Raw genomic sequence first — 17,868 nt, 5'->3', positions numbered from 1 at the left:
TAACATACTGAAGAAACTAACAGTTTATATGATAAATATAGAAGAACTAGCAATATAATATAAATAATAAATTCAGCATTCAACTACATACATATGGTGCGTTTTGCAATGGTTAACGTCAAAACTCTAATAAACACAAGTTTTGTTTTTGCGAATTGCGACCTAACAACAACAAACTTACAAATTAACATAAATTGTCAAATACTAGTATAAATAATACTATAGAAAAAGTCAAAACATTCTTTAAATTCGGAAATTAATTAGAGTGTACAGAAAAATCAAAGTAAAAATAATTGCTAGAATAGAAAACTTCCAATTCCGACCGAATACAACACAACACACACCTTTGATATCATTTTCTGAAATTAGAAAAAAAAAAAAAAAAAGCTAAAAAAAACTAAAAATTTGAAAAACGTAGAAGGGCCCACGACTGCAATGGAACAAAAGTAGGACCCACACGTCGCAAACTCAAAAACCAGAAAATTTCTCCTTCTTTTTGGCGGCAATATTATTTAACCAGTAAAAAGATTTAGAAAAGCCAAATCGGTCGGTTGGTCCAACGTATTAACCAATATTGGTCCCCAAATCCTCAAAATATTTTGTCATTATCTTCCAAACGAGTTTGATTTCTCTCATTCTCTCATGTATTGTTGTTGTTGATACTACATAACATAATGTATATGCTTTTATTTATTTATATGATATGATGTCCTGTACAACCCTTATTATACAACATGGGGAAATCAAAGAAACTGTTTCTTCTTTTGTAATGAAGTTGATCACTCCTTTTAATAATACTATTGAAGACTTTTTATCGTCGTCATCAAAAGGTCTTTTATTCAACATTGACTTTAACTAATTTATGAAGTTTATGTTTTTTAAAAAAAGTCTCTCTTCTTATATATCAGTATTTAACGCTTACTAAATGATTATACATCATCATCTAATATTATCCATCAATAATTACATTATTAAAAAATATAAGAAATAGATATTAACTGAACTAAGGCCCAATAGTTTATAACATGTGCTACCTAAGGCCTTATAGGTAGGTGATAACATATTCTTGTACCGCAGGCCCATTTAGAATAATAAACGACGCACAAACATCGTGGGTAGTCTCGTCATTTATCACACTCGAAGCGAGGTGAACCAATCCGTTATTCGCTCTCTTTACTCGGTCAACAAACCGCTCGATGACAGACACGTGTCACGTTTTCGTTGCCTTCACGATTGCTATAAAGAGGCCGTTAAGCATCGTAACTGTTCTCTAATTCCCCGAGAGTTAACCCCAACACAACTTTTCCCGCGAGAGAGATAGAGTCAGATAGAGAAAGAGAGAAGTTACGATACGAATCGGAGAAGAAGCAGAAGAAGAAGAAGATTACTTGATAGCAGAGACTGATCGATCTGAAGATGGCGATGGAAGTAGCAACTCCGGCTCCGGCACCTATCCCAGCGGAGAGGAACATCGTTCTTTCCCCGGCCACGACTACCGTCAATGTTGAGACTCACAAGAAGAACAGGATCCAAGTCTCCAACACCAAGAAGCCTCTATTCTTCTACGTCAACCTCGCCAAGGTAATCATCGGATCCCTAATTTCTCGCCCGATCCACCGTTTTCAGATCAGATTAGTCTCTGTTTCTTTATTTTACGCTCATCAGGTTTACGATATCCGCTTGGTTCAAGTTCGTGGAACCAATATACGATCATCCTTTTAATACTTCAAATTGATCAATCTGCCGTGGCCTTGATTTTGTTCCTGATTCGTGTTTATTTTAATCTGCCCAGTACTGATTTTGGATCGATCTTTAACGTTTTGATTTAGAGATTCAGAATCTTCAGTTTTATGTAATTGGCATTGCGTTTGATAAGTTCCCGTCGTTTGTTGCAGAGGTACATTCAGCAACACAACGAGGTTGAGCTCTCTGCACTTGGAATGGGTAAAATACTCTTTTACTGTATCTTGATCCATTTTAGTATGATCGGTGACTCATCTTCTAGGATCTATTCTTCTGTACACAGCAATCACGACTGTGGTTACAATCTCTGAGATCTTGAAGAACAATGGTCTTGCAACAGAGAAAAGTAAGTCAAATCGATCTTCTTACCACGCACAAATGATTATCTTTCTTTTTAATTTTAAGAATCTGTTTCATTGTTGTTATGTTGGTAAACCACAGAGGTGCTAACATCTACTGTGGGAATGAAAGATGAGACTAAAGGAAGAATGGTTCAGAAGGCAAAGGCAAGCTTTCTTTGACATTATGTTTATCATCTGTTTAGACCTTTTATTCACCTCCTTATGGGTTTCAAAAACTGTTGCAGATTGAGATTGTGTTGGGAAAATCAGACAAGTTCGACTCTTTGGTGCCACCAGTGACCAACGGCAAGACTCCGGAGGAGGAAGCTAATGCAGAGACGGAGGCTGCCGTGGAAGCACAAGAAGTTGCTGCCACTGAAGCCTAAGATGGAGCTTGTTGTAAGGGCCACCACAGAAGAAGGAACAATGTCACTTTTACTTTGTTTTGTTGCTTTTGTTTCGTTTGTGACATATCGAACATAATACTCTAGATATGATAGTAATTGTTTGTTTAGTATGAAATAGTATTTTTCACTTTCTGCTTCCATTTAGGATCTTCAACAATATTAATATGAATATTTTACTATTTTTTCATTTTGCAAAAACTGGTTTTGAACAAATCAGATTCTTAATATTAAATCGAAGTTGACTTACTTTATGCTAAGCACGATTAAGGTTGATATCTAGTAAATAAAATTTTTTTTAATACAATGAAGAAAATTGTATCCCAAATATTATAAAACCACAATATCGTTAACTTCAGTTAAGTGGAAATTTTAAACTATATACAATATATGTCAATTATTAAAAAACAACATATACATATGCTATATTATATTGTGTGTTTCCAACCTAAAACCAATTGACAATGAGTGGAGAGGCCCATATCTTATATATACCACTTAAGATCCTACTCAACTTCCAATGTGGGATATTGTTATCCCTAATATGCTATAGATAAGAAAATAAGTTTACTACAAAATGATCATTAAACAGGAATTTATATAATTAAACTAAATAATAATAATAATAATTATCAATGATAAATATAAAATGGCTCAAAACAGACCCAACGGCCCATACAAATACCGACTATTTATATATGCGGCCTACTTATGTGAAAGTTAGCAATTATAAAGTAGAAGGACCAAAGTGCAAATAAAAGTAAAAGTTCACTACTTCTCGATCTCAGCTTTAAGATAATTTCACCCGCCTCCATCGTTACCGGAATCTCTCTCTTTCTCCGCCGACCTCCTTCGAATCGAGTTTTCTTTTACCTTTCTACTTGCGCTGAAGGTTCCATCGCTACCACGTTAGTTCACTTGTCTAACTTTAAACCATATCTCTAAGCTTTTGGGCTTTCTATTGGCAATTCTAGGGTTCTTCGCTAGGTCTATATATATACTTTGTTAATCTAGGGTTTTCAGTAGTTTGGGTTAGTCGCGCGACGAATTCCGATTACTCCGGTCGTATTACAGGGTTCCGTTTGTATCTGTGCGTTGTTCTCAGTTGTACTAAAAGTAATCTTGTTTACTCTTATGAAATTTACTGGTATTTGATTTTATGAGATACATACTCTAGTTTCATCGACACCTTGGTTCTTGCTTTTGCAAAATAAGCTTAGGCTAAGTTGACACCTTTTATATGAAGCAGCTATTAGGTGGCTTATACTTACATGTTTGATTTTGATTTAGCATACTGTTAGCCATGATGCCTGTGATGCATTGCTTAATTCTAGCCGTATTTTTTCTTTCCAACACATAACTTGTCGGAGATATTTTTTTTTTATATCATTATCTATGCTTAGCGGGAAGTGAAATCTTTTCAATGAAACTTTTCTTGTTTGTATATGTCTACTGGGACTAATCTGCATGTCTGAATTTATTTCAGCACTAGAGTCATGGCTGAAGCTGAAGATCAGCAAAATTTTGTTGCACATAATGGAGATCAGGTACCAGATCAAGGGTTAGACGAGGTGCATAATGGGATACCGTACCAGGGCCATGATGAGACCATTGGTCACCAACAATACGAGGTTCAAGATCCGATTCTTGAACCTCCACAGTACGTTGTACAAGATCAGACTCTTGAACCCCAGCAGTACGAGGTTCAAGATCAATTAGAGTATCAAGGATACCAGGGGCAGGACCAGGCTCATGAAGAAGTCCAAGATCAGCCGCAAGATGACCTACAATATCAGCCACAAGATCAGCCGCAAGATGACTTACAATACCAGCCTCAAAATCAGGAGCAGTATCAGTTGCAAGACGAGGCTCATGATCAGGCCCACTATCAGGTGGAAGGTGAGACACAAGATCACAATGGTAATGAAGTGCAAGATAAAGTAGAAGATGAGGAAGGAATTCCTGAGCATCTTGAGTCTTTAGAGAAATCAGAGCCTGAAGAAGGTGCAGCAGTTGGAGGTGAGGAGAAGAGGTGGCCGGGATGGCCCGGAGAAACGGTGTTCCGCATGCTGGTTCCTGCACAAAAAGTGGGTAGTATCATTGGTCGCAAAGGTGACGTCATTAAGAAAATAGTTGAGGAGACAAGGGCTCGAATAAAGATTCTTGATGGTCCTCCAGGCACAACCGAAAGAGCTGTGAGTTTCTAATTTTTTTTTTCCTTGCCTTTACATTTCATGTTATATGAGTTGCAGCTATTAGTCAATTAATGCTCTTGAACCAAAAATAAAACCCTTATGACAAGAAAACTATTATAGTAGAATTTATACACTTTTTGGCTGTATAAGTCGCTGATTAAATTTTTTTGGCTCTAGTTTTGTTAAAATAAAATAAAAAAGGCCTCGAGTTTTAGCGCCTTTTGCATATTCTCCCCTTGACCTTAATTTAATATATAAGTAAACAGATAGGAAATTGCACACCCCTTCAACAAAGAATTTGTGAACAAATTCATGTCGGAAAAGTGTTTTAGTTTGGCTGGGTGATATGATCCTGAGCTGCTAAAAAAGTGTTGAAGAATGTAGTGCATCAAGCGAAACCTCCTTAATTAGTAAATTAAGCCTATATCGAGTATAGTAACAGGCAGGCCTGCTTACCTTCAAGTGAAAGGAGGAAATTTATCGACGAAGTTCATAAGATGTGAGTAGGGTTCCCCTTTATTGCTGTGACCACCATGAATCTGTGCAGGTTATATCTTGCAAATTTTATGGCAACAAATCAATCATCGGTAAGGTCTCAAATATGAAGATCGAAAGCCAGATGGCAAGGATTCAGCCTTGAGCACTACGAAGTGCTGATAAGTTTATCGAATAGGCAAGATTTTTCTTGTATAAACTTCAGTGCCATGAAGCTCTGCATTCTTTCTGGTAACTTCAGTACCTGGATGATTGACAAGGACCTGCTTAACCGGATGTAACAATATGTGGACGATGAGATTATCGTTTAGGCGACAATTAAGTAAAGAGAAATTTTAGGATTGCATGAAAAAGGATCTATGAAGAGCTATTTAAGTCTAGTAGATTGGTAATGGCTGCTATGGCATTTGAAAATGCGATAACCTAATCACCATGGGTAAAAAATTTAAATCAAGTTCATAACAGGAAATAAACATCGAACCGGTCAAAGTGCATTTAAGTCTGTACCACTTTGGAATTTCTTTACGATTTGAGAAATATGGCACCAAAATAATAATCGGTATAGAAATTACTATCGCTGTTTGTGAAACGTTTTACTTATTTTGGTAATGTTATCTACTTGTTTCCTCTTTGTTGGCAGGTTATGGTTTCTGGTAAAGAAGAGCCCGAATCATCTCTACCACCTTCTATGGATGGCCTTCTTAGAGTCCACATGCGGATAGTTGATGGTTTGGATGGTGAAGCTTCTCAGGCCGCTCCGGCTTCGAAGGTGTCAACAAGATTACTAGTCCCAGCATCTCAGGCTGGAAGTTTGATTGGAAAACAAGGAGGAACAGTTAAAGCTATTCAGGAAGCATCCAGTTGTATAGTCCGAGTTCTTGGATCAGGTTCCTTCTCTTCTCAATTTACATGCTGAAAATTTTCTCTCTTGCTTTTTGTTTTTGGTTTCCCATATATGTGAGATGCCACTGGTAATTTTGTATCTTATCTTCATGTGTAAATTTTGCTTGAACCATAATTAAAATCAAATTTTCAGATTGGGTTATTATATTCTGAATAGTTTAAATTTTCGTTTTTGGTGTGTGTTTCGTTTATTCCGTATTCATGGGTCCTAACTGAAATTTGTTATGGTGGATTTTTGTAGAGGATTTGCCTGTTTTTGCCCTTCAAGACGATAGGGTTGTTGAAGTTGTGGGGGAACCAACAAGTGTTCATAAAGCCTTGGAGCTGATTGCGTCACATCTCAGAAAGTTCTTGGTTGATCGTAGCATCATCCCATTCTTTGAAAATCAGGTTATCTTTTGTTCCGTTGGATCTTCTGCAATGTTTCTCATTTGTCTCTATAAGCTTTTCTCTTAACTATGCTTTCTTAAAACAGATGCAAAAGCCAACTCGCCAGATGGATCATATGCCACCACCGCACCAGGCATGGGGTCCTCCTCAAGGTCATGCACCAAGTAGTGGGCCAGGAGGCTATGGTCACAACGCACCTGCATATATGCAACCACCTCCTAGACATGATAGTTACTATCCTCCTCCTGAGATGCGTCCACCTCAAATGGAGAAACAGCCTCATCAAGGTATATCTGCATATGGGAGAGAGCCTCCTATGAATGTGCACGTATCGTCTGCTCCACCTATGGTCGCTCAGGTATTCCTCCAATCTCAGCAAAACCTGTGAATTTGATGTCTTAGAAGTTAACTGTTCAATCTACTGCAATGTATGTAAGTAAATTACATGAGAGTCTGACTGGTCCTGGGGATTTGTTTGTCTTTACAGCAAGTTACACAGCAAATGCAGATTCCATTGTCTTACGCAGATGCTGTAATTGGGACATCAGGTTCAAACATAAGCTACACAAGACGTCTTAGTGGAGCAACGGTAACCATTCAGGAAACGAGGGGAGTACCTGGTGAAATGACCGTTGAGGTTAGCGGAACTGGCTCACAAGTCCAAACTGCTATGCAGCTTATTCAGGTACCCCTATATTCTCACACCAGATTTCTTAAACCATAGTCACCTTTAAAACCTCTTATCTTGCAAAAACGAGACAAAAGCTGGTTTTTTTATTGACAGAACTTCATGGCTGAAGCTGGAGCGCCGGCACCAGCACAGCCTCAAACTGTAGCACCAGAGCAGCAAGGCTATAACCCATACGCAACACATGGCTCAGTCTACGCACCGGCTCCAACAAACCCACCTGGAGGATACGCTACGGACTACAGCTCAGGCTACGGTTACTGATACAAGATTTCCAAGTTCTTTAGAGTTGTTTTTACTAGTTGCAAGCAAAAGAGTGAGAACGCTAGATGCCTAATGGAGTATATGTTGTTATTAGCGAGCGCACTTGGGGTTCTTGAATCAATCAAATATTATCCTTTTTCGTTTGGACAGCAATCAATCAGTATTATCTTCTCTAGTCGTTTCGAGACTTCGTCATATGTGCACTGCTCGGTATTGTCTTTATAAAATTTAACTATTAAGCTGTTTTTGATCAAACGACTTTTCTGGAAATTTTATGATAAATCAGTCACCCATGTCCTTAGGGATTTTCTTTCCTTTTTCTGACGACTTATCTTTTTGTTTCTCTTGGAAGAGAGTTTTGTCATCTTAATTGATTTTCATATGATGTTTGAGTTTGAGAGGTTAAATTAAAAGGAATTTCACAAACGTTGACGTAAAAGGTCAACTAACCCAACCAAATATCAAACGACTTAAACTAACCAAACAATATCAGAAGACTTGTGTCGATAAGGCAAAAGTCTGAATCTGCTCCTTTCTCTCCTTGAAATCCTCTTCACTTGTAGATTTTGGTAAGTTTATTTGAATCGAGATTCTACATCATAACTTTCGTGTTACTTTCTATGGTCACTACATTAGAGGTTTAGATTTTATTCTTGAGACTTTTACGTACTGTGTTTGGTTGCAGAAGCATGGACTGGATACTGCTTAATGCTGCAGCTAAAGGGGACATCCATATCCTTAATCTTATCACATTTAACCAATCAGAAGTCGCCAAGAGAACGCCACAGAACAACAACGTTCTTCATATTGCAGCTAAGCATCAGAGGTTGGATTTTGCCGCATCCATACTTAAACTCTTCCCATCACTCCTCCTTACAGAAAATAACAATGGAGACACACCTCTGCACGTGGCAGCTAGCGTTGGTTCCTTTGAAGTTTCGAAACTTCTTGTCAACTCAGCCAATCAAGTAACTTCAGATATCGAAAACAAGGGGATAACCGACACACGGAAGCAGCTATTGAGGAGTACTAACAAGCAAAACGATACAGCCTTGAATGTTGCATTGAAGAATGGACATATTGATGTAGCTAAGTTCTTTGTTGAAGAAGACACAAGATTGCTATATATGGCTAATAGCAACGGAGTATCTCCTTTGTACTTAGCCGTTGAAAGAGGGCTTTTCAACATTGCTGCTAATATTTTGGAGGTATCTCCTTTTGTTTCATGTAAAGGGCCTAAAGGTATGAACGCCTTGCACGCTGCTGTGGACTCCGATAGTATCAGAACTAGTAATCCTCTACCTTTCTCTTTTGATATTCATTTCCATAAACCTTTTTTATCAGTTGAAACTCTCTAGTGTTAAGTTTTGTGAATTCCCAACTTGGTGGTAATGAGTGCATTGGTCATAGCTCTTAAGTTGCATCTCACTTTCCGATGTTGTATTCCTAAATATCTAGTTTTGGTTAGGTTTCTTGATAAAATTGATGGAGAAAAGGCCAGAAATGATCACAGCAGTTGATACTGTCGGATGGACGCCTCTTCATTATTCGGTATGGCTAGGCAAAACCGAGATAACTCGACTCTTGCTTCAACATGATAGCTCGGCTGCTTATATATCTGATAAGGAAGGACAATGTCCGCTACATCTTGCGGCCTCTACTGGTCAAATTGATGCATATAGAGAGCTTGTTCGTAGCTGTCCTTATGTTTGGGAACTAGTTGATGGTAAAGGCAGAACATCTCTTCACTCTGCAGTCATATCAGGACAAACAGGAATCATTCACTGTATTCTTGAGTTCCCTGAGATTTCACTTCATCTGTTGAACGAAAGCGATGTAGATGGAAACACACCTCTCCATCAATCGGTTATTCACAAATGCTACTCCATATTGCTGCTTCTTTTACGTAACAAGCGGGTAGATAAACATCTTATGAACCATAATCACTTCACAGCTGCAGAACTCTTTTACTCTCAGAACCAAGAGGTACAAAAACTAGCTTAGTCAAGCTTTGGTTTGGTCATAGCCCATACAAATTCCTAATTGATGCATGAACATAAAAGAAGCTGAAGTGGTACTCACCGCACACTTACCAGATGTGTCTCAATTTTGGTGTTTCCAGATTAGTTTCAAGGTTGCGATGGCATACTATGCACTGCAAAGATACTACAAACAACCGTCTCAGCAACAGAACATAGAGACAAAGAAGAAGCAAGACAAGGCAGATCGTAAAGAAAGCAGTGGAGTAAATGATGGTGCAATGTATGAGGTTCATCTTCTAGTCGCGGTTCTTGTTGCAACTGTAGCGTTTGCTGCAGCATTCCAGTTACCTGGCGGTTACAAACATGATGGTACACCTGCACTGATGGACGAACCAGCTTTCAAATGTTTCTTGGTATTCGACACAATCGCCTTCTGCTTCTCTCTCACCACAGTCTATTTCTTGTTCTACGCTTCAAGAGACGGGTTTCGCGCCCGCTCTAGATTTCTCTACATGTCTGCTCTGTTAATGGTTGTGGCGCTAGTCGCGATGGCCTCAGCTTTTGTATCAGGAATGTATCTGATTTCTTCCAAATCAAGAGGGTTAGCCATCATACCTTTCTTGGTGGCTGGCTTCTTCATCTTGCATGGTTTCATCTACTGGTTTCTTGATCCACGAGGCAGCTACGTCCTTGGCCTCGAACAACCTCGCCGGTTATCAAGGAAACTAGTCTATGGGAGCTCATTGTTTCATAATTTGGTACATGAATGAGTGTGTATGGATTTATCAAAGATAAAGCACAAATTTATAATCACAATATCACATAAGTTACTTTTGTAAATTTCTATTTAAATCAAACCTAAATAAAATACATTCCAAATGGGAAATAAAACGTGATCTCAGGATTAATAAGAAAAAGAGAGTATGCGTAACTGGCTCGAGCTGAGCATAATATAACATACGTAAAGACATGATTCAACATACAGGCAATGTAATGTTGTTCTGTAGTTTCCTTCTGTTGCCTGAAATCTTCAAATTGATCTTTCTTTTTTTAGTACACTGAACAGAGTTTACCCCAGCGGTTTTTGCTTCTTTTCCATTAACTCACTAGAGATTGCCGTATTGTTCCTGTCAGAGAAATCCAAACAAATCAGATCTATGAATTCAAATTAGGATACTAACATCATCCTAAAACAGCAAGGACACTTACAAAGATACAGAGAACATGCTGTCGTTGCAAATCAAATTGGTGCAGCACAAGTGGTTCTGAAATGTCCGGTCTGGTTACACCGGCTACAGTGCACAACCCGCTTCACTCGTCCTCTATCTTCAGCTCGAACTCGTCTTTTCCTCGGCCTACCAGGCGGTCTCAGAGACTTTGGAGGGTTTATAATAACCTCAAGAGCAGCTTTATTCACGCTTGGATCTCCTTCAGAAAGCTCTCTCCAAAGACTTTTATCTGGAATCGGATGAATCGTCTGAGAATAAGTCTTCCTATAAGTAGCCACTGTGAAACAGCTCTCAGTGAACCTATGAACATTCTGTCTACAAGAAAGAAGAGCCGCCACGGCGTGTGCACAAGGTAAACCATATAACTGCCAACCCCGACAGAGACAACAGCGGTTCCTAATATCCACAATGTTGTTTCCTTCATGAGAAATAACTTCAAACTCCGCTTCATTGGCTCGAAGCACCTGATAGCTTCTTGCAAGCTCAAGAGCCTCGGCTACACGCCGCTCAGCGGTTGGGACGAGTATTGAAGTCCATTGCATACTGGTTTCACGCCGTTCATTGAACCAAGTCATTAGTTGTCTCCTGATGCATTCCATCATCTGAATAATTGGAAGTCCTGATGCTTCAGCAATCCATGAGTTTAAGGATTCAACTATATTTGCAGTTAAATGTCCAAACCGCTGTCCTTCAAAATATGCAGTAGCCCATAACCGAGGAGGGATTCGCCGGATCCAGTAAGCTGCATCTTGAGAAATCTCTTCAATTTCGAGTATTTTGGCTTCAAACTCGATCACCGTTAGAGCTTGAGCAGCTTCCCACAGATAATTGACCAACATTGTGTTGTTAAATTCCTTGCGGAAGCTTTCGCTCAAATGTCGCATACAAAAACCGTGAAACGCAGTTGGAAAATTCTGTTCCACACCTTCCACTATTCCCTTTTGTCTATCCGACAAAATCGTGAGTCTAGGCATATTCTCAGTGTTGGTTTCAAGAAGATTATGAAGCTCACACAAAAACCACATCCAATTCTCATCATTCTCCTCATCTACAATCCCAAACGCCAACGGAAACAAAGCACCGTCTCCATCAAATCCAGTCGCGAGAAGCAACGTACCCAAATACTTGCTCTTCAAATATGTCCTGTCCAATCCAAGAAGCGGTCGACACGCATTTAGAAACCCATAAATTGAAGCTTGAAATGATATGAAGAGGCGCTGGAAGCAATTATCAGCTGGACTTCCATAAACCGAAGCAATGCTTCCCGGATTTGTCCTTTTAACCTGCTCACAATATTGAGGAAGTAACCGATACCCTTCTTCAAAAGATCCACGCATTGTCGCCATAATTCTTTCTTTCCCACGCCAAGCTTGTTTGTACGATAAGGTGATTCCGTGAACCCGATGTATCTCTTCAAGAATCTCTTTAGGTTTACAATTCGGATTCTCACGAAGACGTTGTTCAACAGAGCTAGCAACCCACTGAACTGAAGCTTGTTGGTGACCCAAATGATTTATTCCTCCACAGCTATGGCTTTCATGTATCGTCCTGATTGTGAAAGTTGGAACCCCAGGGAGCTTTGCAGCGTGAACTCTCCATGGACATCCTTCACTCGAACACTTAGCTGTGAAACGAGTTTTGTCAGACTTTATTGTCTGCATTTCAAAATGAAGAGCAATCGCCATATCTCTCAATGCTCTACGGCAACTTTTCACATCTGGAAACTCTTGTCCAACCGTAAGTTGGTAAGTCATATCAGCAGTAAGAGCTCGGGCTTGGACCGGAGTGCTGACCATAACCATATCACCATGATGATCAATTTCAATTTCATGACTAGAGTCAACAGCTAATTCCAGATTGTCGTCTAGTTCATGGTTTTCCCCAACCACCAACTGATTATTATTATCTGACAATGAAAAGTCATGGTTTTGCGAGGAAAGAACCAGATCAGGATCAACATCGTCGTGATCAGGTTTTTGATCCACCGAGATTTCATTCTCGTTCATATAGTCGTGATGATGATGATCCTCTGCATCCTGATCTTCACTATTTCCTAAGCCTAGCTCATGATCATCATGAGGATGTCCTAAATCAATTTCATGATCATGATGAGCATGTCCTAAATCCATACTGTGACCTTGGCCTAGCGCCACATCATGGTTTTGACCAAGACCTAGGCTGTGGTTGTGACCAAGCACCAAAGATTGACCCTGCCCAATACCGATATTATGATTCTGCCCAAGCATTAAATCGCGATTCGCCATTTGCTTCTCTTTTTTTAATATCACACTGCTTCAAAATAATCCACTCGTAAAAAAGAAACTAATTATCTCGATCTACAGTACCTGTATTAACAGAACGCGTTCAGTAAGATCGAATAGTCCAAGTAATCATAACACAAGCACATGTTCCAACTCAAACAGACTTAAGAATGATACAACCCAAGTAAATAAGGTCTAGATATGACAAAAGATACTGATAATTGAAAGTGACTCGTGACCTCAAGTTACCATTCAGATTCCAATTTTTCAAACCACAAGCTAGAGACCAAAGCATCAGAGATATCAATATGAACTGAAATTTAGGGAGAGACAGCAAACACTTCAGACTTACAGAGATAAAACGGAAATGGTCATCTAGTTGAGCTGTCGGCATCCTCAATTTCACTGGACAGTGAGACTAACCCAACGAAAAGACTGTAACTTACTCTTCAGACAGACGGACATTTCGGATAATGGAGCTACACAAGCAGAGTAAGAAAGTAACGTGAGTGAACAAAATCTGACAGGGACGCGTAAATTGCGCAAGATGACGACTTTCACGTTGTCCAAATCTCAAATCGACACTATCAGATATAACTATATAATTCGAAAATTCGAAAAAGTTCTGAGTCAAATACGAGATCCTTAACCAGCTAAATGAATTTTACTCAAAGATCTGAGCTTTAAAAAAAAGAAGCTAAAAACGATAGAAGAATTCACAACAAGGAAGGAAGATAAGAAATACAAATAAAAATGGAAACTTTAAGTTGAAAAAAGAGAAAACTCACTTGAATCAGATTCTGGGTATCAACCAAAAACGCGAGAAAGACACAAACAAAGGCCACACGGATCCGAGAAATCACAAATCTAGGGTTTCGAGGAGGAAAGGGGAAATGGAAAAGGGAGGAAGGAGCCGTTGGAAGAGTGATTTTGGCGGGTAAAAAAAAAAGGAGAAAGGAGAGAATTCGGGTTGAAGAAATCGGGGAAGAGGGGCAAACACGGAGAAGAAGATTGGGAAAGGGTCGGATTGGGAATTTACAGAAGGGGCAGAAGAGGGAGAGATTAGGTTTCCCTGAGGCTGATGATGCCAAATCACACGTTGCCTTCTTCTTCTCTCAAGGCCTTTTTCGTCTTTTTACTTTATTATCTGCCTCACGCTGCCCTCCCGCTTCCCTACTATTTACGGACTTGCCCCCTTTTTTGGATTTCCAAGTCCAACTATTGAACCTTTTTTCATAAGTGTAAAGCAAACAAGGCCCAACTCGCGAAACTTGGCACTTTGAAGATGACTATTTCAATTTAGTTTTTTTTTTGTTATATATTATATAGAAATGAATATTTTTATTTAGATTCTGTTTTAATTTTTTTTTTCAGTTTATATATCTTATAAAAAAGTTTAAACAAAAAATGTAAATTTTGCTAATTTTCCATAAATTTACATCTAGTTCTAGTATACAACAGCTTAACTTTATTCAAAAAGGTGAAAACAATATCTTATTATCTTTTTAGAATTTAATTTTAATATTATATATAAAAACTAGGAAAATGAAAGTAGCAAAAGTATTTCAAGGACTAATTTATCCTTACAAATCATTATATAGAAATGTCTAAATCCGGTGTGATGTGAAGTTTACAGAGCAGCTAAAAAAGGAGCTTCTTCTTCTATTCGAACATGCTTGGGAGAGGTCTCACAGCCATGAAAGCATCCACCATCTGGAAACAAAAATTGTAGAGTCAGTACAATTGATATTCGAGTCTTGACGGTTGAGACCAACGCATTTAGCAGATCTTTTACCTCATCAGTAACAGCAGCTCGAGCCCTTCGGTGTCTCTCCACCATTTCTGTCAACACTTCAGTAAGTCTCTTCTTTACTTCCCCCGTTAGCATTCTTCCTTCTCCGTACTCCTGAAACAGTAAAATCGTTGAGTTTTAATCTTTTCAGACACATTCTTCTTTCTCACCAATGATAAATAAAACAAGTGTGATGTTATAATTACCTTTTTAATGTGTTCTAGTTCGGAATCATCTTCGAGGAAGAAACTTAGATACTTGACGGGTATGTCTACCTGTAAAAGTAGAAGGGAGATTATAACTCAAAAAGCAAGTATAGCACTGGCACCGATAAGATCAACTATCAAGAATCCGCAACTGATAACAGAATTGTTTCCAAGTCAATTAGTTTTTGGCAAGTCCTTTTAAATTCCCATCTGAGTTACTTTTTGTAGGGTTGATAGTATTCTAAGGAACATAATCTAAAAAAAGTGAAGATTCATTCTTAATTTTAACTATATATTACCTTGTATGAAACACATTGGAGAGTTGCCACTACCTAATACAGAATAAGGTAAGAGGAAACAAGGAATTTCGTACCTCGAGATTTGCTCCAAGTTCTCTGTGCTTCTCGACGGACTCCTGTCCACCACTAAACGCATATCTGTTTATCTGCATATGGAACCACACCAAGATTAGCCAATTATCTGATTTTATCATTAGGACTGGTCATTATTGTTCCGAAACGTATCTCAGATGCCGTTACAACAACAAAGTGCCTAGCTTTTTTTCAAAAGGCAAAAGGAGTGGAAGGACTTGGGTAGCAACAAATCTAGACAATGAATGCGGTGGTAAAAGCCTACAATGTTGATGTGGAAATCCAGAATGGCTTGTTATTATAGATGCGCAGAACAAAACAAATTACAGAATTTACCTTGTTTTTAATTTCTTTCGCGGTATCGGTCACATAGATAGCAGAATTTGGATCACTAGCAGACATTTTTCCATTCTCTCCCTGGGTGAAGTGACTAAAGCATTTAGTTGTGGAAAGCAAGAAATTGTAGTGAGTTTAAGAAAGTACTTGCCTGCAGAGCAGGAAAAAATGATGACTCAATCAGGGCCGGCTTGCTATAGCCTAACCGGGGTGCAACATCACGAGTCATTCTAAAATAAGGATCCTGAACAAAAAACCAAACGCAAAGATTGGTTATAAATACAAATGTGATACAAGGAAAAAATAGAAGAGACTGATTATGGATGGAATGGAAGTATGCAAGGCTCGCATTCACAGACATTTTTACACCATTGGGAACATATTTATCTTCAAACAAGCAAACCAGTTAATATAAAAAGTTAGACCACACCTGGTCAATAGCACAAGGAATCAAACAGCGGAGATTGTCCTTGCCAGGGAACAAATGTGGGAATGAGCTAGGAAAAGATGGAACTGCCTGCAAATAAATATGGAAAACAATTATCCAAATTAATTATGACAGTCCATATGCATTAGAATACATTACATATACCCGCACCAACAAAAAATAGACATACCTGCACAGGAGGGAAACTCAGTTTCCCGATAGGATCTTCACCGGAAAAGCCAAAGATTCCAATAGCCTAACAAAGAAGGAGATATACAAATGAAAATCACAAACACAAAGCAGCAATAAAACATATCAGCCGCATTTTGCAATTCAGGAGGACAGAAAGTAAAGTCACCTTATTAAGGGTAACGCACTTGGAGACCTTCACCATGTTTTTATAGAAAGCACTACACACAAAGTTTTAGCATATCATCAGCCAGAGAGATTGTGATATATAAATCAAAATAAAGACCTAGACAGGGTACAAAATATATGCCATCATATGATCTAACAAATCTTCACTAAAGCAGACAGGACGTTGTTGAGCTATATGCCTGTAGGCTATATATACTACCAAGAGCCCTTCAAACAATAGTTTCTACTAAGCAAGAGCGGATCTAGTTTTATCCAGAGATTCGAATGACCTACCCACCAACATAGTCGAAGTCAGAGAAAATGAAGGTCTTTGTTACATCGAACCCACAAGCAATTATATCTTTCGCATTTTCTCTGGCAAGTCTTTGACTTTCCTCCACCGATAAGTTCTTCCACAAGCATTTTTCATCATCAGTGAGCTGTATAACAAGGGGAACCTTGAAAGCTTCTTGCAAGTATCTGCAAGCCATGTCGGAGAATAGATGATAATCGAAATCTTCAAAACGATTCTGGCATTGATCCACTAACTTAAGAAAACTAAGACAACAATAGCATCACGATCGTAGTAGGATCTCACTTACTTGGTAAACATGAAAGGAATCAAATGCCCTAAATGTAAAGCTTCTGACGAAGGTCCTCTTCCAGTGTAGAGATAGAACTTGTCTCCTTTCTCGTAGGCGTCCAAAATCTCATTGAAATCCCTATAAATCTCACATTTAAACCATCAGTAACAGAACATACCCATCTAGATAATTCATGAAAACAGTGAATTTCGAACCGGTGGGCGAAGAAGACACCACGGCGGAGAAATACGTGTGGTTGACGAGAAGTTAGTCTCTGAACACGATCAATCAGTGATTCGTCAAGCCTCTGACAACCAAATTTGTCAATGAGCTTATCGTAATCGATCTTCCCACCGTCTTTGGCAGATACTTCCCATGGATTCACCACTTGCTCCGAAGATTCAGACTCTCTCTCATCCTTCTTATCCACCTCCATCTGCAAAAATCTAGAAGAAAAAAAGAAGTCAGATACGATGGATTCAATAGTCTTAATGAAAGTCATCTTGATTAACAAGCAAGCTGAAATAAGCTGAAGGACACTGAAGTACCTATGGATTATCCGGTGATAAGACGGCCGTGGAGGTGCTGCAGCGGCGGTTTCGCGACTGGAGGAGTTAGTAGTGGGCGAAGAAGGAAACGAGGTTTTAACTCATATGTATATTAACTATTTAGGAGTCAGAGTCTTTTGTTTTTGTCAATTGTGCCGTCATGTTTTAGATAATGTCAAACACCCCCTCATCTCCAGGCCGTAATTTAATGTTTATTCTCAATAATACCTTTGACTTTGAAAAGTAACAAATGACCTCCTCCTCTACTAACAACCCAAACTCGAAATAGTTTAAAATCTTGTCAATTATAACACAAATCAAAATCTCATACCGCCATGGCTTTCTTTTTCAT

The 17,868-nt window shown here is 38.8% G+C and overlaps 5 protein-coding genes across 5 annotated transcripts; 3 read left to right on the top strand and 2 right to left on the bottom strand.

Moving 5' to 3' along the window:
* Positions 1-1,282: 1,282 nt before the first annotated feature.
* Positions 1,283-2,631, top strand: LOC17891066 (uncharacterized protein At2g34160). The gene is made up of 5 exons (XM_006299083.2): positions 1,283-1,581; positions 1,896-1,944; positions 2,027-2,089; positions 2,185-2,249; positions 2,330-2,631. Exons 1-5 carry the CDS (start codon positions 1,417-1,419, stop codon positions 2,468-2,470), a joined length of 483 nt encoding a protein of 160 aa, XP_006299145.1. The 5' UTR covers positions 1,283-1,416; the 3' UTR covers positions 2,471-2,631.
* A 620-nt stretch (positions 2,632-3,251) lies between these two features.
* LOC17890769 (flowering locus K homology domain) lies at positions 3,252-7,678 on the top strand. Its single transcript, XM_006297246.2, has 7 exons — positions 3,252-3,396; positions 3,975-4,683; positions 5,819-6,065; positions 6,323-6,471; positions 6,557-6,829; positions 6,959-7,156; positions 7,256-7,678. The coding sequence occupies exons 2-7, from the start codon at positions 3,985-3,987 to the stop codon at positions 7,421-7,423; spliced, it is 1,734 nt and encodes a 577-aa protein (XP_006297308.1). The 5' UTR covers positions 3,252-3,396; positions 3,975-3,984; the 3' UTR covers positions 7,424-7,678.
* A 231-nt stretch (positions 7,679-7,909) lies between these two features.
* Positions 7,910-10,532, top strand: LOC17892416 (protein ACCELERATED CELL DEATH 6). The gene is made up of 4 exons (XM_006297236.2): positions 7,910-7,992; positions 8,109-8,713; positions 8,892-9,409; positions 9,546-10,532. The coding sequence occupies exons 2-4, from the start codon at positions 8,113-8,115 to the stop codon at positions 10,173-10,175; spliced, it is 1,749 nt and encodes a 582-aa protein (XP_006297298.1). The 5' UTR covers positions 7,910-7,992; positions 8,109-8,112; the 3' UTR covers positions 10,176-10,532.
* Positions 10,224-14,064, bottom strand: LOC17893755. The gene is made up of 4 exons (XM_006296625.2): positions 13,684-14,064; positions 13,248-13,374; positions 10,615-12,979; positions 10,224-10,532 (listed from the first exon to the last, which is right to left on the bottom strand). The coding sequence occupies exon 3, from the start codon at positions 12,896-12,898 to the stop codon at positions 10,646-10,648; it is 2,253 nt and encodes a 750-aa protein (XP_006296687.1). The 5' UTR covers positions 12,899-12,979; positions 13,248-13,374; positions 13,684-14,064; the 3' UTR covers positions 10,224-10,532; positions 10,615-10,645.
* A 310-nt stretch (positions 14,065-14,374) lies between these two features.
* On the bottom strand, positions 14,375-17,627 carry LOC17893752 (tryptophan--tRNA ligase, cytoplasmic). Its single transcript, XM_006297764.2, has 13 exons — positions 17,517-17,627; positions 17,184-17,414; positions 16,987-17,106; positions 16,679-16,864; positions 16,386-16,437; positions 16,218-16,283; positions 16,031-16,117; positions 15,752-15,844; positions 15,601-15,681; positions 15,267-15,338; positions 14,894-14,962; positions 14,691-14,801; positions 14,375-14,608 (listed from the first exon to the last, which is right to left on the bottom strand). The coding sequence occupies exons 2-13, from the start codon at positions 17,402-17,404 to the stop codon at positions 14,558-14,560; spliced, it is 1,209 nt and encodes a 402-aa protein (XP_006297826.1). The 5' UTR covers positions 17,405-17,414; positions 17,517-17,627; the 3' UTR covers positions 14,375-14,557.
* Between the last annotated feature and the right edge of the window lie 241 nt (positions 17,628-17,868).

Source organism: Capsella rubella, unplaced genomic scaffold, assembly GCF_000375325.1.
Source record: "Capsella rubella cultivar Monte Gargano unplaced genomic scaffold, Caprub1_0 scaffold_3, whole genome shotgun sequence".
In the NCBI taxonomy this organism is placed as follows: Eukaryota; Viridiplantae; Streptophyta; class Magnoliopsida; order Brassicales; family Brassicaceae; genus Capsella; species Capsella rubella.
Note: the sequence above shows the minus strand (reverse complement) of the source record. Positions and strands in the feature narration are given on the sequence as shown.

Bases quoted from the DNA above. Each gene is read 5' to 3' on its own strand.
- LOC17891066 (XM_006299083.2), top strand. From the start codon at position 1,417: ATGGCGATGGAAGTAGCAACTCCGGCTCCGGCACCTATCCCAGCGGAG. The intron at 2,090-2,184 runs GTAAGTCAAATC...GGTAAACCACAG, and splicing joins TGGTCTTGCAACAGAGAAAA to AGGTGCTAACATCTACTGTG. The intron at 2,250-2,329 runs GCAAGCTTTCTT...AAACTGTTGCAG, and splicing joins GAATGGTTCAGAAGGCAAAG to ATTGAGATTGTGTTGGGAAA.
- LOC17890769 (XM_006297246.2), top strand. From the start codon at position 3,985: ATGGCTGAAGCTGAAGATCAGCAAAATTTTGTTGCACATAATGGAGAT. The intron at 6,066-6,322 runs GTTCCTTCTCTT...GGATTTTTGTAG, and splicing joins AGTCCGAGTTCTTGGATCAG to AGGATTTGCCTGTTTTTGCC. The intron at 6,472-6,556 runs GTTATCTTTTGT...TTCTTAAAACAG, and splicing joins TCCCATTCTTTGAAAATCAG to ATGCAAAAGCCAACTCGCCA.
- LOC17892416 (XM_006297236.2), top strand. From the start codon at position 8,113: ATGGACTGGATACTGCTTAATGCTGCAGCTAAAGGGGACATCCATATC. The intron at 8,714-8,891 runs GTAATCCTCTAC...AGTTTTGGTTAG, and splicing joins CTCCGATAGTATCAGAACTA to GTTTCTTGATAAAATTGATG. The intron at 9,410-9,545 runs GTACAAAAACTA...TGGTGTTTCCAG, and splicing joins TTTACTCTCAGAACCAAGAG to ATTAGTTTCAAGGTTGCGAT.
- LOC17893755 (XM_006296625.2), bottom strand. From the start codon at position 12,898: ATGGCGAATCGCGATTTAATGCTTGGGCAGAATCATAATATCGGTATT.
- LOC17893752 (XM_006297764.2), bottom strand. From the start codon at position 17,404: ATGGAGGTGGATAAGAAGGATGAGAGAGAGTCTGAATCTTCGGAGCAA. The intron at 15,682-15,751 runs GCAAGTACTTTC...CACTTCACCCAG, and splicing joins CATTTTTTCCTGCTCTGCAG to GGAGAGAATGGAAAAATGTC. The intron at 14,609-14,690 runs GTAAAAGATCTG...TTTTGTTTCCAG, and splicing joins GAGCTGCTGTTACTGATGAG to ATGGTGGATGCTTTCATGGC.